Source organism: Mya arenaria, chromosome 13 (genome assembly GCF_026914265.1).
Source record: "Mya arenaria isolate MELC-2E11 chromosome 13, ASM2691426v1".
Taxonomy (NCBI): Eukaryota; Metazoa; Mollusca; class Bivalvia; order Myida; family Myidae; genus Mya; species Mya arenaria.
Genome location: NC_069134.1, coordinates 27,154,754 through 27,172,643, shown reverse-complemented (window position 1 = coordinate 27,172,643; position 17,890 = coordinate 27,154,754). Strand labels below are relative to the sequence as shown.

Genomic DNA, 17,890 nt, shown 5'->3' with positions numbered 1-17,890 from the left:
TTAAAGCTGCACTCTCACAGATTGATCGTTTTGACTCTTTTTATTAGTTGTCTTTTAAGGAGCCATTGTTGCGAAAATGTCTGTAAACCAGTGATACAAGACTGCTGACAAAAGGTCAGATCGCAGTTTATCAAACTTACGTTAACAAATAATGCTTTATAGATAAAAGGGTTACTAACGCTTTATGATAAATATCTTTTTTCAAAGTCAACAAATCAATTAAGATCTATTCTATCGACTGTGAATTGTTTAATTGAAGGCATTGATGCAAAAATCAGCCGGTTCTGAGACAAAAAAATTAACAAGTGTCAAAACTGACCATCTGTGAGAGTGCAGCTTTAAGATTATTCAACGTCCTTCAAAAATCCAGATTTCTGAAAAAAACTATATGGCAGAAATGTTTCTAGCAGTTGAGTTCTATTTTGAAGTAAAGTGAAGTGGTACCATTGTTTGGTGATGTGACACTCTCTTAACAAAACTAACTGTAGTCATATATATCATATTATATTTTTTGCGCATGCGCATCGAACAAGACCTTGATGCTTTTTTTACATTTTTCGCCTGGACAACATCTTGTGCCGGATTATTCTACATATTAACTACACGGGAAGAAAACTAATGAAAGGTTAATGTGGTCGTTATACGCATTAGTGTTTTAAGCTTGAATGAAAGGCCTATAGTTAATGACTTGTAGATTATCAATTATAAAAAAATTGATATTACCTTTATCCATGTTTGTATTGGAATGAGTGAAATAAAGGAAACTTGACTTGACTTGACTTGACTTGACTTGGCTTGGCTTGACTTGACTTGACTTGACTTGACTATGATCGTGGTACTTACAAGTAGAATAACATACTTGTAACAATCTTAAAGTTCTACATTATATTATGTAAACTATCCACTTACTGGGCCAGCCACTGTTTGTATCTATCGCTTCACCTGATTAAGACCAATAACGGAAATAAATGAATTGGTAGACTAGAAAAATACTGCCTTTTCATTGGACAAAATATAATGTTGACCACTAAATGTACTTGACCGGGATTTTCTACCCACTTATTGAGCCAGCCACTGTTTGTATCTACCGCTTCACCTGATTAAGATCAATAACGTCTGACTATTGAAATAAATGTATTGGGGAAACCTTAGAAATACTGCCTTCTCATTAGACACTATATGATGTTGATCACTTAATGTACTTTACCGGAGTTGTTTTCTTTGGATATTCTTAAAGTGACACTCTTACTCAAAAACAATACAAATACATGTATAACAAATTTTGAGTGATAAACCTTTAACTACTTACTAGATAAAGCATTGATGGAAAATATTAACTACTGATAACAAGATTGTAACCGTGAATTAAATAGCAGAAAGCTCAAAAATATTAAATGATTGGTGGATGCTAAAAGATTTACTGTGGTCTACTATAGATTCATAAGATAGAACATGTTTTATGCTCATTTCTTTCAAATTAACCTTAGTATCCGTCGTAAGAACCATTGTTTTTTGACATTTATTCATCTTTTTTAATATCAAAACAATATTATTTATTAATTGTGGTAAATCTTATTTGGGAGTAAGAGTGCATCTTAAAATTCGCAGACATGTTCAATGTTGTACACAGGGTAAATATTAACAGTTGAAAACACAGTTTCAAGTTTTATTTCTTCAAGTAGATGCAAGACTGCATAAGTCAATAAGTATATACATCCAACCTCAATTTCTCTTAAGTTCTTAAGCTAAAAAGCATTTTTAAATAGCTTATTTCATTAAGACAATTTTCTTATTTAATCTTGATTTTACTAAATGAAATGAAGTTTACAGTAATTTTCATACAGAACATTTCTTTTTAAAGTCCAAAAAATCTTAAAAATAAAGATAAGGCACAAAATCATACGAAAAAAAAATAGCAAGCTCAGCTTAATCCTGTAATAAAGGGACTTAAGTTGTTTAGAGAAATCGGGGCTTTTTTTTTAAATGAAAGCATGCATATACATGTAGCATATAACTCAGGATTTGCTAAGAATCACATTAAACTAATATTAACATATTTATATTTTATATATAATAGGCATTGATCTTTAAAGAAATGGCGGACTGATTCTACTAATCCGAAATCTAAGCTTAAAAAATATATTTTAAAATATTTGTTTACAGAATTACATAAATTTTACAACACATGCACTCAAAATGTGTTGTTTCTTTAACAATAACAAAGGCCACAATTCAAGTAAGAGTAATGCATTACATGTAGTTATGAACTTTCAAAGATTAAGCTTTATTTTCAGTTGTGTTTAACTATTAAAGCTGCACTCTCACAGATTGATCGTTTTGACTCTTTTTATTAGTTGTCTTTTAAGGAGCCATTGTTGCGAAAATGTCTGTAAACCAGTGATACAAGACTGCTGACAAAAGGTCAGATCGCAGTTTATCAAACTTACGTTAACAAATAATGCTTTATAGATAAAAGGGTTACTAACGCTTTATGATAAATATCTTTTTTCAAAGTCAACACATCAATTAAGATCTATTCTATCGACTGTGAATTGTTTAATTGAAGGCATTGATGCAAAAATCAGCCGGTTCTGAGACAAAAAAATTAACAAGTGTCAAAACTGACCATCTGTGAGAGTGCAGCTTTAAGATTATTCAACGTCCTTCAAAAATCCAGATTTCTGAAAAAAACTATATGGCAGAAATGTTTCTAGCAGTTGAGTTCTATTTTGAAGTAAAGTGAAGTGGTACCATTGTTTGGTGATGTGACACTCTCTTAACAAAACTAACTGTAGTCATATATATCATATTATATTTTTTGCGCATGCGCATCGAACAAGACCTTGATGCTTTTTTTACATTTTTCGCCTGAACAACATCTTGTGCCGGATTATTCTACATATTAACTACACGGGAAGAAAACTAATGAAAGGTTAATGTGGTCGTTATACGCATTAGTGTTTTAAGCTTGAATGAAAGGCCTATAGTTAATGACTTGTAGATTATCAATTATAAAAAATATTGACATCTATCTTGACGTCAGTTTTGACGTCGGCAGCTATTTGTATAAAAAAAAATTGACAGGTTATCTTTCGGATTTTGTTTACAAATTTAAATGATTTGATTGGTTAAAGCTGCCCTCTCACAGAGTGAACGTTTTGACATATTTTTATTTTATTTTTTTTTGTCTTGGAACGAGCCATTTTTTGCGAAAATGCATGGAAACCAGTGAAATAAGACTGCTTACAAAAAATTAGATCGCAGGTTTTAAAATTGATGTTTTATGCATTTTTCTTTAACCATTAGTAATGGTTTAAGCAATAATATTTTAATTTTCGAAAAGAAATATGAAAATCTGCGATCTGATCTTTTGTCAGCAATCTTTTATCATTCGTTTGCAGATATTTAAGCAAAATTTTGTTCTTTCCAAGACAAAACAAGAGGCCCAAAAGGGCCTATGCTCTACTGGCATGGCTTTTGTGGTCATATCAATCCAGAGCATGTATGTATGGGTAAAAGGCAACAGACATATATACTTTATGTTTTGTGTTTGGGTTACCTGAAAACGTAGCACGTTCAACATCTGAGCCCAGAAAGTATTGTAAGCAGATTAGTTGCATGACTATTTTAATATGTGCCATGTAAAAGTCATCTGACAAAAAATGCTTTCAAAACTGTGCTCATAGTAAAAAAAATTGTAGCTTTAAAAGTTAAAAAAAAGTTGGTCAAAAGGTCAAAGTCAAGGGCATCCTAGGACAACATTGATCAATTTGAACAAACATTCACAATCAATTGTGCTGAGATGGATGCACGAACACACAAAAAGATTTTCAAACCTTTCCAGATTTATGTTTACCAAACCTGTGAACCCTGAGTGTGGCCAGTAATGACACCAGGTGCATAACTTAAACATTCACAACCAATTTTGTTAAGATGAATGTGCAAACTACAGAACTTAAAGCTAAAAAATGGCCTTTGGGCTTTCAACAAGAACAAGGCAGAGTAATTCACAAAATCAACTGCAGAAGCAAAAAGCAAATCGTCTCTCAAAATCCTAGACTTGCAAATTGTCTCCCTTAACTCTAGACTTGAATTTACATGTACATGTAAACTTGGCTAAAATAGAATTCGCTCATGCAGACCTGGCTAAAAATAGAAAGCATTTCTTTAAAACTTTCATGATCCATAATCTAGGCATTTATGGACGGATCTGGCTGGTTTTCGAAAGGAACCGAGCTCTAATGGATATTTATATACTGTACAAGTTTCATCGAGATACAATCAAAACTGAAGACTGTATCGTGTGCACAAGCAATTGTTTACAGACGCACGAACGCACGACCGCACGGATGCACATACTACGTACACATTACCATCGCATAAGCTCTTCTGGCCTTTGGCCAGTAGAGCTAAAAACAAGAAGTAAAAAGGTATTTCTGTGAAATGCAGCTTTATTTTTTTGGTATAAATATTGGCCAATCAAAAACATTTCGGGTAACTGTGACCACAACGAAAACTTGACCAGTTTACACAATCAGCTGCAGTTCACAAAATACTTTCATTTTGACAATGGAATTACTTTTGTGTAAACATTTATATTTTTTACAACGATAATGAAGAAAGTTACATAACTTATACTAAGTCACTCTCGTTGACACGATGTTGCGCGAGAGTGTGTGTGGTCTTGTGTTGTGGGGAAAACCGGGGTACCCGAAGAAAATCCACTTATCCGGCTTGATGACCGTAAACAAAACTCACATGCGCCCAAGCCGGGAATCAAACCCGGGTCGCCATGGTGAGAAGGGAGTGCGAGTGGAAATACTTTGTTCCAACAAGACATGTCTAATAACTTTTAATCCAGAAAAAAACAATAGTATGGCATTTGACATCAAAATTAGTACCAGTGGTCCTTAGCAAAACATTGAGTAGTACATAAGAAAACAAAAGTTCACATGTGACCTTAAAATGACTTGTCATGTATTATACAATTATTAATATATCAACTCACACACTTTCAGTAAGCACACACACTCATATTAAAGTCTTTTTTAAAGGTAACCCATCCACAAGTATGTGAATTTTGGATGACTGGTTTCCCCATATAATTTTGTTTTGGTATCATTTTAAAAGACGTTTTTTATGCATAAAAAGAAATAAATACATGCATTTTGAATTACTGGTGAGCGCATATTGGTTTGGTATTATCTGAAAAACTTTTTATGGCCTTCAAAGATTGCTGTAAACGTCATTTTACCCTGAATTCTGGAGAAATAAAGAAGAGAGATACAAAATTATATTTTCATGTATAGCTTATAATTGGTTGCTTTTTTTTAACATATTAGTAACCAGCAATCATATACTTGTAAAATGATACCTACATTATATGAGATTTTTAAACGAAAAAAAATGTTACAAAAATGCTTTTTTCAACTTGAAGTATTGCAAAATGAGTCACTTCAGGTCTTATATAATTGAAATACATAACAAAAATACAAATTGCAATCATGTTATCTATTATGATATTTCAGTCATTAAGTTTACATCTTAGTTATCAATAAGCAGTTTTCTTTTAAATTATACAAAATTATATTGGGAAACCAGCTTCATATTTTTAAATATTTGTGTTAATTGAGCCACCTGGGAGTCAGCTTATTTGGGAGCCCAATAACTTAAGACTTTTTTTACAGTTTTTTTTTTATTTAGAAACAGAATGCCATGCTAATCATAAAATTCCTATACAAGGAAACATGCAAATTAACACATTAATTTTTTTAGAGCAAAAGAAAATTTACAAACTTTTGAGGCAATGTTATCAATAAGTATAAGCACATATTAAACTTGTAATATGATTTTAGTTTAAAATTAATTAAAATATAACCTACATTTACAGCAAATGAAATTGCAGAGAGGCTATATGCTATCATTAAATACTAGGTTTAGTTATAAGAATTTCAACTTTCGCCGGTGTTTAAAGGTCCACCCACTGCCACACAATACCTACGTCAGATTTGCGTTGACAAAGGGTCAGCCAATGAGGTTGTATGAAAGTCAGTTTAAAATAGATGACCTGAATTAAATTCTTAATGATTAAGAACGGCTCGTTTGCTAGGCTCACTCCACCCATTCTTAATCATTAAGATTTTAATTCATGTCATCTAACTATTACATAAACTATAGGGACATCAATGAACATATTGTAAGCTCTGTGATGCAATGGCACCATAGAATTTGAACAATCATATGTATTAGTAATAATTTATTAGAGAAAAAGTGGTTATTACAACACAATTAGCGTAGGTCTGCAATTTAACATATTTAATACAGTACAGAACAGAACATTTATTGTTAACTTGAATATACATGTTTACAGTTCATCATTGTTACAGTGATGTAAAAACATGACATGTAAATGTTCATGTTAACAATAATGTTCTGTTCTGTCAGAAAATAACATTTTTAAAGCTTTTTCTTGGTTGGATATGTTTTGTTTACACAGATGTAGATATAGCACTCTTATCAATCGTAGATCTACATATTAATATAAAGAAATTACAAAGCCACATATAACTATAGGTTTACATTCTCCAGGCAGCAATGCAGTTTTCATGCTAAAATGAATGTCGGAGTCTGTTTCTATGCTAGAAACTGGTACAGACTACAGTTAAATGTATACAACTTTGAATATTAGTCCATGGGCTATCTATGGCTACTTGCACAGGTAAGTAATGTGATTGGTTAATGATCTAAATTATTCAAATATTATTGACCAATCCATAAACATTTCGGCTTACTTTAACCAAACCAAAGCATTGGACAGTTTCATACAAATAGCTAACCAGGCTGTAAGGAAATACGGTTGTGGAATTCGAACCCACGCACTAGCCAAATTTAACTTTATTTAAAATGAATTGGTACGCTTTTGTGTTGATTTGTAGATGGTTGTCTGTAAACAATTGTCATAAGCTCTTAAATGAGGTTACTTACAAATTAAAGCCTGAAAATGTAGAATTCAAACTCGTTGTTAACAAGATTTATATAACCAATTCACTTGAAACATTAACGAAAATGTTGCAACATGACAATCTATAAGCATATCACTCTGTTTTTATGACACATAATAATGTTGTATTATACAAATTAGAAACAGCACTCATTTATAAATTATACATTAAACAATTACATTAATTTGTCTTACTCGATTTGGCAAAATAATACAGGAAAAAAACACTGAAAGATTAACATTTTTGGAAGTGGTGTGACTTTAATGTTTTCATTTTAGAGAAAAAAATGAAGCAGTAAAGCATGTTTGTACAAAGTGGTCAACATTATATTTTGTCCAATGAGAAGGCAATATTTCTTATTTTTTTCAGTACATTTATTTCAGTAAATCAGCAATCAGCTGTTACTGATTTTAATCAGGTGAAGCAATATCTGTGAACAGTGGCTGGCCCATTAAACGGGTAGTTTACACAATGTAATGTAGACCACTAAAAATGTTGAGATTGTACTTTGCATCACATCAAACTATCTATTTTTGTAAGTACCTACTAACATTTTGAATCCATGTAATTTTAAACATATTTAAAACAAAAGCATGGGTGTAAATCCATGTTATACAGAAACTGCCACCCCTAACATCAACCCAACATGACATTGATCACATGTGTGCCATCTTTACTACACTTTCCAAACAAACACACGATGTGTCATCACACGCACCACGTCAAACATGCATGCAAGACAGACATAGTATCAAATCACACATACCATGTCAATGAAGTATGAAATATTATTGTCACATGTCAATCATGCATGTTAGACGGACGTCACATGTCATCATGTGGATCACTCATGCAAAGCAACGACTGTTGAGTAATTATGCGCCCGATCACAATCACTAAGCAAACACGATGTGTCTTGTAAGCCACCACATAAGTAGCGGCTGCACGAGGGAGATAGACAGGACGAGATAAAGGCTGCGTTTTGCCCCACCCCCGTGGTACTCATCCCCGTGACTGTGGGGCAAGATCTTTACTTTCAATGTTCTAACCTGAAAAAAGAATCATAATTAAAACTACATGTATCTAAAAGGGCCAATGCAAGTCTGTTTGTTTTCAACATAAATCCATTGCTATCAAAGCCTAAGTTATTGGCCTTTCTACATGCAAGTATATTGTCTCTCAGTCTGGCAACGTGTGTACCAAGTTTCATTTCAAAAGTTATGACCAAGGTTAAAAAAAAATCATATAAACGCCAACAACATGGTACTACGGCCATCAATATGCCTCATCTTATTTCTTAAAAAATAAACACAAGAGGCCTATGTAGTCCTATGCTCTATTGGAATTACTTTTTGGCAATATCCAAAGTATATACATACAAATAGGCAATATACTGAATCCACATTCAAAGTGAAGCAATAAAGCAGTTATATATTTAACAAAGGGCAAAGGGAGAGAACACTACAATAACACAAAACTCTTTGTACAAGTTGTCTCCCTTAGAGTATACTTCAACAAGGAATGAATTATTTCAAGGGCCATAATCCAGTCATTCATAGGCGGACCTGGCTGGTTTAAGAAAGAAACCAAGCTCTCATGGATATCTCACTACTGCATAAGTTTGAGTAAGATACTATCAAACATTAAGACTTTATTGTGTCAACAAGAAATGGCTAACAGATGCACATTCGGAGGGACACCTGACACCGCGCATAAGTTGGTTAAAACCAAGATGTAATACTTACTAAAAAGAAAACTATAGTGAGACTAAACCAGGCTAGAACGCAGTAAAATCCTGAGCTTTGAAACAGCATCCCTCCAAGTAAGATGAATATCATCCTGAAACATTACACCCAGTTTATGAAACATATAAGAGGCATTTTTAAAGGCACCCAATTGAGTATGATGCAAATACATGTAATATTTTTAAAAGCATTATCAAACACATGGTCTTGTTGAACTGATTTGACTTAAGTGATCGGAACTACACAAGAGCTGTCACTTTAAGTGATAAATGCCCAAAGTGGTACTCAAGTGTGTGATACTAAGGTACTTTGGAATGGGGAAAAAAGCAATAAAATGTGTGGATAGAGAAATAAATTGAGCTGGATGCATCGACAGACTGCCGTCCTTCAGAGGCAGGAACACTGGTCTTGCACGCGACATGTCATCTTGTTATGTCAAACACAAGTTTTTTTAAATCTGTCCATACATGAGAACGTTACAGTCTGGAGAAGACAGTACCACCTGTACTTTACCCTTTGCCCTTATATGCAGCATTGCATAGTAAACAAACACTAAGCGTGACCTTGACTTTAGAGGTAGGGACACAAGTCATGCATGCAACACATCATGTTGGTATGTAGGGCAGTAACGATTCATCGGTGCATCATGAAATCGCGATTCGGTACCCGACGATATACTGTATCGTATCGCATTGTAAAAAATCATGTGTATTGCGTATCGTAGATTCGTTACCTCGACTTAAGATTTGAATGCTTAAAACACTTTCCAAACATCTTTGCAGGATCCGGTCATTTGTTAACTTTCATTATTTTTAACTGTCGAAACAGCGAAAGCAACTTCAGCCGCATTCTCGCAAACAGCAGGTAGAGCTAGCAAAATACGTTACAACTAGTTATCTTACTTATCAACACCGTGTTTATTTTTCAAACTAAAACATGAAAATCAAATTATTAAAAAATATGCAATTTAATTTTCTTATTTAAATTTCATTTACAAAAGTCCAACATGAAAAAAAAATATATATAAGCGTATCGTGATATATCTTGAATCGCGTACTCCGTATCGTGATACGTATCGTATCGTGAGTTGAGTGACGATACACAGCCCTATTGGTATGTCAAATACATGTGGCAAGATATTTTAAAATCTGTCCAAACAAGAGAAAGTTTAAATGAGGACATAAGAAATGGAGCCGGACACACTGCAATTTTTAAATGCCAACCCATAGGGGCATCAAAAAAAGGATCTTTACCTATTTAAAAAATATATATTTCATTTTGTTTAAACCTGTTGTACCCAAAGCAAAATAATATGACCAAGTTCTGTCAAAAAGTGATATTCGTATATGACTGTACTGAGCTGAGCTGGGTAAATGATAACAGACATACCCCGATACTCAAATCTGAGTTTAGCTCAAATCTGAATCTAGACTCAGACTCAAAAAAGCATTTTTATGAAGGACCCAAAATTAATCTTTATCCCATTTCTGTTTAAAAAATATATGTCAATATAAGTAAAATAGCAGTAATAGAATAATAGTAAATATTTAAATAGCAATTGAGCAAAGTTCATTATCAATGCTTTGCTAGAGGGTAAGCTACATTGAAATGAAGATTCGTTATTTTGAGCCTTGAGACTGAACAAAGGCTCGAAACTGTTCGTAATTACTGCTCCTGGCTTACCCAACAAACTTGTAGCCATTGTAAGCGAGAACGTCCATGTACGTGAGCTCAGATTTCATGTTCATGATGTACAGGCTCATCATGACGGCCACCAGCTCGATAATCAGCCAAACAAGAGCGGTGCTAGCCTGCATGCCCAACTGCTCTGGGGAAAATCTGCATTGTATGAAATAAATTGACAGGTTGAATAGTAGTTAAGGGTAGATGATTAATTCATATTTACAGATAAGGGTTTAAATTGGTGTAAATATGCTTACCATGTGCAAATTAAAATATAAAATCAAACATCTATTCATATTGGAACAAAACAAAAAGGGCTTATCGTTACTACAATCAATTTATCACAATTTCCAGAAATAACTGTTTTGACCAATTTCGAAGATGGCCCCTAACCCTGTCTATGATAATATTCCTGTGACAGGGCACATATAATGAATGAAGAGTAACCTACCTTTCCTGTATCAGCCAGAATCTAATTATGAAGGGAGATAATACTCCTGTGGCAATGCACATGTAATACAAGCACAGTTACCTACCATTCCTGCATCAGTCAGAATCTGATCAATCAAGTGAGATAATGTTCATGTAGCATGGCCCGCATTATACCTGCAGAGTTACTTACCTTTCCTGTATGAATCAGAATCCTATGAATACAGGGTGTTATATATATTATTTCTCTGACAATGCACACAAAATGCATAACATGTACATACCCTTTCTGCGCCAAGTTTATCTAGTCAGAATCAAATCCACAAAGGGAGATAATATTTCCGTAACAAGGCACAATTAATATCAGAATCCTATCAATACTGGAAGACAGATATTAAATATTCCTGGAACAACGCACACATAATTTATAACATACAGAATCTTGTCAATAAAGGGAGATAATATTCCTGTGACAAGGACACAAAATACTTGTAGAGTTACCTACCTTTCCTGTATTCATCAGAGTCCAGGGAGATTGGTACTTTTCCTATGACATCACACATACCCTACATACATTACTGTGCCATGTTTATCAAAAGTCAGGATAATATCAACAAAGGGAAATAATAGACTTTGTGACAACGCACAAGCATTGTATACAGAGTTAAGTACCTTTCTTGTGTTCCCAAAACCAACCCAGACACCAAAATATACGTCACAAAGGCCATCACTGAAATATAATATAAAAAACCTTATTTATAAATTGTCCTTATAAAAATAGTTTCAAATTTACTTTGCAAAATTAAGGCATTCAGGCAAAACTTGTTGGCTCAATATTGTTTGGCTTGATATTCTCGTTGGCTTGATCTGGATAAAAAGGGCCCATTTTTGTTTTAATATATTATATTCATATCAGATTTGATCAGATGGCTTGATTTCTTGATGGTTAACATTTCTCCACGCTCAATGCTACTTTCGCGGTACTTTGTAAAAATTTCAAACCTTACTATGTTTGCTTGGCTCAATTTTGCTCAATTTTACTTTTGAAAGTTTTCATATAGATGTTTATATAAATCTTTTATTGTGTAAATAAATCATAAAAAATTATTTGGTGCGGGGCAACCTGGAAGGCAAAAACAGGGCCCATTTCCCTGGCATACCACTGGACCTGGGGGGGGTTATGGTTACAATAGTTTTTTTAGACTGATGCATTACAACAACACCAAGCCAATCAAAATAAAAAAAATAAATTTACCTTTGACAAACAGACATCCTAATAAGTTAGACTGGAGATTTTTACCTGGTATATACAAGTCAGGAGCGTTGTCATCAAATCTGGGAGCCACAGGCTGGTCCTGGTCATATTTTATAGACCATTCCTGAAGAAGGAGGCAAATAGGATAAAAATAAGGAATACGGAATATTCAAGCGAAAAACTTCTTTAATTCTCTTTTAATGAAATCTGTTAGCTTATAGAATCACTATTAAGTCTTTTTCCTGGTAGAAACCAGTACTCGGGCCGTATTCAATATACTTCTTAGTTGAAAATATTTCTAAGTTTGTAATAAAATTTCTTAAATAAGCATTTTTTTCCTAAGTTTTAAGGTTTTTTCTTATGTCTTATTCAAGATTTAGGGAAAAATCTTACATAAGTTAAAAATTGTGAACTAAGATATTTTCTTAAAAAATAACTAAGAAGTATATTGAATACGGCCCCTGGTGTCATTTGGTGGGCTTGTGATAATTTCAACCACTGCAAAATAGTCTCTCCCAACCCTTGAGAATGAAATAATACATTCTCTCGAAAGCACTCAAGAATAATCTCAGTTACTTAGGTTTAGGGAGCAGTTTCTTTTACATAGACTTAAAAGACTTAAAAAAAACATTATGAATGACGTCACCAACTTGTCATAACTACATATCGTTATACAGCGAATTATTCAACAGCAGACATCTTCATTAAGCTTCTTACTGATTTTTTTCAACCTTTTAACTATCAGTATTTTAAATACTCTCACAAACATCTTCTTTAAATATTTATTTTTTTCAAATAAATTTTTTAATTAGAATTTTTTTAACAGTTTTTTTTTATATTTTTGGTTCAAAAATAATGATTGTTTTTTCTTTGAATTAAACTTTAAATAATTTTCTTAAACAATATATTTTTTTTCACTAAAATAGCCTTTATGAATACCATCTTGGTATATGTTTTATTGTCTTATCTTAGGCAACTCACCTTTTTAGTGAAGGGGAAGATCAAGGTTAACAACTTCTTTCCTACGTAAGATGTATCCACAGCAAAATAATACTTTAACTTCGAAGTTGATACATATTTCTCAAACTGAAACAAAATAAGACAAAAACACTCCATTAATCAAAACAGAGGAAAATGTTTAAATAAGATGTTCTATAAACCATGATTAAAACAGTTCTTTGCCTTTCAAAAATATTCCATTTCCTCAGCAGTGATTTTTCTTGGTGCAATTAACTGCCTCCTAAAGGCTGTTTCTCCTAATTTAAGAAATGCAGATTATGTTAATTAATAAAAAAACAATGAATTTCTTGAAAAATAAACAAAATCTTGATAAGACTAACTCTTTTACAGCATAATGTATGCATAAAAAGTGAAAACATGTATATTTGCCATTTCATTTCAGCTATTTTGGCCTGCTTTTGAAGTTTTCCTGAAGTCAAATTAATTTCAAGTTTGCAAGGCACAGGCGGTGAAAATCACTTGCTCAGTTTAATATATTTCAAGAAATTGGGGCCAGTTTAACCAATCGCTATAAAGATTTAACAAGCATTTGATCAAAATAAATGGATTGGCAGTGGTATTGAAGATATGCATACTTACATTTTTGTATATCCTTAAAGATGCAATCTTACTCCCAAATAAGATTTACCACACATTAAAATGTTGTGTTAATATTTCATACAGGATGAAAAAGCGTCGAAAACAATGGTTCTTACATGTATGAAGGATACCGAGTTTAATTTGAAAGAAATTAGCACGGTATTTCTACCTTATGAGACTTTAGTAGACCACAGTAAATCTTTTAGCATTAACCAATCATTTAATATTTTTGCACTTTCTGCTATCAAATACACGGTTACAATCTTGTTATCAGTAATTAATATTTTCCATAAATGCATTATTTAGTAAGAAGTTAAAGGTTAATCAGTCAAATTTAATGTTTGTTATAATATATACATGTGCATGTATTGATTTTGAATAAGAGTGTCATTTTAACAATAAGATTTTACAAACATTCGCTAGAAATTAATGATTTGACTGTGGTATTGAGGGTACACATATACATATGCCTACTTACATTTTTGTTAACAATATCTTTGCCCTGCCCAGCGAGAGAGGTGCCATACTGCATCGCCATGTTTGCCATGGGGTCTTGGAACATTTGCTGTCCTGGAAACTGTTGCCCCCACCCTGGAGCCCCGGGCTGGGGCTGATTTCCAAAACCGCCTGTAAACCAATGATTGATTAATACTATACAGTTATTGATTGATGAGGCGTATTCCCTGTTAAAAGGACTATATAAGGTAAATACCACTTTTCTGAGGTCCATTAAACAAGATGTTTACATCTTATCAATGTCATCAGTCTGTAAGAAGTTTTAAAGTATTTTTAAATGCTTTAAGTACATGTAAAATCTCATTATAAAAATGATTTACATTGAATGCTTATAAAATGATGTCACTGACATTAATTCTTCTTTAAAAGACGTAGGTGTTTATGTCATATCCTGTCAGCCATGTGTGTTACTTAGTTTACAAAAATACCACATTTTGGTTGCAAATTTCACATTCTATGCTATTAATATCAAACAACAGCCTTTCGACCAATGAATAAGCGAAGTTGATCAAGCAGAAAATAAATTATGCTATCCATTACACTTGGTTTCCACTCAGCACTTGATACTAAATGCGAGTTGGGCCATTTTCCAATTTCTACTGGCTTACTGCAATAGTTAAAGATGCACTCTTACTCCCAAACCCGATTTACCATAAATAAAATAAATGTTTCAATATACCAAAAAGGATGAATAAATGTCGAAAACAATGGTTTTATGAAGGATACTGTGTTCATTTTGAAAAAAGGTGCTCAAAACACGGTATTTCTACCTTATGAGACTATAGTAGATCACAGTAAATCTTTTAGCATTCACCAATGATGCGCAATCATTTAATATTTTGGAGTTTCCAGCTGTTAAATAAAAGGTTACAATCAAGTTCTTATTAATTAATATTTTTCATAAATGCATTATTTAGTAAGAAGTTTAAGGTTTATCACACACATTTTATGTTTGTTATACATGTTAACGTAATGATTTTGAATAAGAGTGTCACTTTAATTAAACAAATATACACTTATTCAGTGTTCAAGTATATATTGTTGTAGCTCAATATTTCACTACAGTATTTTTTAGGATAATTTACCAGATGAAAAAAAAATGATTGAACAAATAGTCATCAGTAGTTACGTTATAACTAGTGTTTGAAAATCGGACTCCATTTGCTATCGATAATCAAATCGAATCGGACCAGGTATTTTGATTTACTATGATTATCGGACAATAATCGAAAGTATATAATATCATTTAGGAAAACATTTTTATACATAGAATAATCATGATCATTTAAATGGTTTTTTGATTTGGAATCATTACGTGTGATATAATCATGCTTTTTGCAACAGTTAATATCCATAACCTTTTTCTGTCTTTAATAACGAAAAAACATAACAACAAAACACATAGTTACTTAATAATTGCACATCAAATGCAAAATGATGCACACCGCATCAAGTCAGTTATCTTAGCATTTTATCCATGTAAAAGCATATTAAATGTTTGTTAACCAGCTTAATATTCAATAACCTGTAATACTGAAGATTTCATTAAAATATCTTAATTTCATAAAACTTTCACTAAAAAGAGTAATTTTGTTCATAACAAAAGATTCCAAAAAAGGTTCCAAAAACAGCATCGAGGCGGGATTCCTGGTACTTGTAGGTAAGACAGGACCCACTACAGAGTGTGTAAGTTTTAAAGCAAAAGTGTTTACATTCAGCGCATTCGTTTAAGAGAGTGACCTTCCTTGTTAAAATGAACTCGACGAAAATTTACTGGAAAGAAAAATTGACATTTACCACATCACAAAAAAATAACATAGTTACCGGAAGTAACATTAGCAACATCGATTTTGGACAACAACTATCGATTGTCGCCGACATAGCATTGTCAGCGACAATTTATCGATTGTACTCGATTATCGTTTCATCATTAATTATAACATTATTATTATACCCTGGTTTTGTTCCATGTATCCTGTTTGTGGTGGGCCATACCCTTGATTTGGCGGGGACTGAACACTTGTGTCATCAAACAACTGTGGTTTTGACCCTCCCTTTTTTCCTCCTTTTTTCTTCCCAGCCGCTGTCAAAAATGTACTCACATACAATGATACAAATTACAATGTCAATAAAATCAATATCTACTTTTTAAAGTATCTTTTGAAGATTTCATTCAACTGACTCTTTATTCTTTAAAATTTGAACATAAATAAAATCATTACAAAGGGATCATCTGTATTACATAACAATGCCCCAGCCAGGATTTGAAAAGGGCACTAGGTCAAAAAGGGCACTTTTGATGCGTATTGAAAATGAATGAGCCTTAATGGGGCACTTGCAAGGGTCAAAATTCAATTCATATTGTGTATACATTTGTTGCAGTGATTTTTTTGGAATTATTTTTACTGCCTGTGCCTTGCATATTGGGAAAAAAAGTTGAAATTCAAAATCAGGCCAAAATAGCTAATAGAATTGAAAATGTAGATGTTTTAACTTTTTTTGCATACATAATGCTGTGAAAGAGTAAGTCTTGTCAAGATTTTGTTTGTATTTCAAGAAATTAATTGCTTATTTATTCATTAACGTAATCTGCATTTATCAAATTGGGAAAGAATTATAAAATTTTGGGGAAAATGGACAGTTTTTCGCAAAGGGAAACAGCCTTAAGAAGGCAGTAAATTGCACCAAAAAAATCACTGTGTTGTAACTACTTTCAATACTTATAGTTTGTTATGAATACCTTAGCTGTTATCTTTACTTAAGAGTAAAAAATATGTATATTTATATTGTTTTACACTTCTTTCCAAAAACTGACCCTTTCAAACGAAAGGGCACAGCAGGGTATAGTAAAAAGGCAGCAGATTGCTGGAAAAGAGCAGCAGGGTACATCACCCTGTTCTTATAAGCTATGAGCACATGCTCGGTGATAAACAAATGTTTGTCCGAAATGTATACATCCGAAACTTTCATAGTAATGTATGAGAGTAAGTTGTACCATTTCTAAACATATTTCAATAATTATATATGTTTAACGTACATTGCCTATAACTGGACGGTATATCCATGACGACTTTTGTACAAAAATACGTAATTTAACAACGAAAAAGATAAATTTCTACTGCATTGTTGGCAGTTAATTCCTTCGGCATTTTCTTGTACGAATACGAAAGTCGTTATCAGTGAACAATTTTCTTCTTCACTAAAATCATCATCATCATCATCATCATCATCATCATCATCATCATCATCATCATCATCATCATCATCATCATCAATCAACAACAACAACAAAAACAACAACATCATTATCATCATCATCATCATCATCATCATCATCATCATCATCATCATCATCATCATCATCATCATCATCAATCAACAACAACAACATCATCATCATTATCATCATCATCATCATCATCATCATCATCATCATCATCATCATCATCATCATCATCATCATCATCATCATCATCATCATCACCATCATCATCATCATCATCAAAAACCCTCTTCTTCTTCTTCTTCTTCTTCTTTTGAAATGCCATACCCCGAAGTCGGTAAGAAAACGGCAATTAAATGGGAAGTATGTGAGTTTTAAAATTAAGAAAAACAGAACAGCGAAAAAACAGATTTATATAGAATAACAAGACAGCTGCGGT

The 17,890-nt window shown here is 32.7% G+C and overlaps 1 protein-coding gene across 1 annotated transcript; it reads right to left on the bottom strand.

Annotated features, from left to right (window-relative positions):
• Positions 1-1,652: 1,652 nt before the first annotated feature.
• Positions 1,653-17,394, bottom strand: LOC128213960 (protein YIF1B-A-like). Its single transcript, XM_052920097.1, has 9 exons — positions 17,266-17,394; positions 16,183-16,311; positions 14,191-14,339; positions 13,095-13,199; positions 12,159-12,237; positions 11,531-11,588; positions 10,430-10,585; positions 8,747-8,840; positions 1,653-8,050 (listed from the first exon to the last, which is right to left on the bottom strand). Exons 1-9 carry the CDS (start codon positions 17,291-17,293, stop codon positions 7,898-7,900), a joined length of 951 nt encoding a protein of 316 aa, XP_052776057.1. The 5' UTR covers positions 17,294-17,394; the 3' UTR covers positions 1,653-7,897.
• Between the last annotated feature and the right edge of the window lie 496 nt (positions 17,395-17,890).

Coding starts and splice junctions, on each gene's coding strand:
- LOC128213960 (XM_052920097.1), bottom strand. CDS start 17,293: ATGGATATACCGTCCAGTTATAGGCAAT. Junction 16,312..17,265: donor ACCGTCCAGTTATAGGCAAT/GTACGTTAAACA, acceptor CATTTTTGACAG/CGGCTGGGAAGAAAAAAGGA. Junction 12,238..13,094: donor TCTTCCCCTTCACTAAAAAG/GTGAGTTGCCTA, acceptor CTCCTTCTTCAG/GAATGGTCTATAAAATATGA.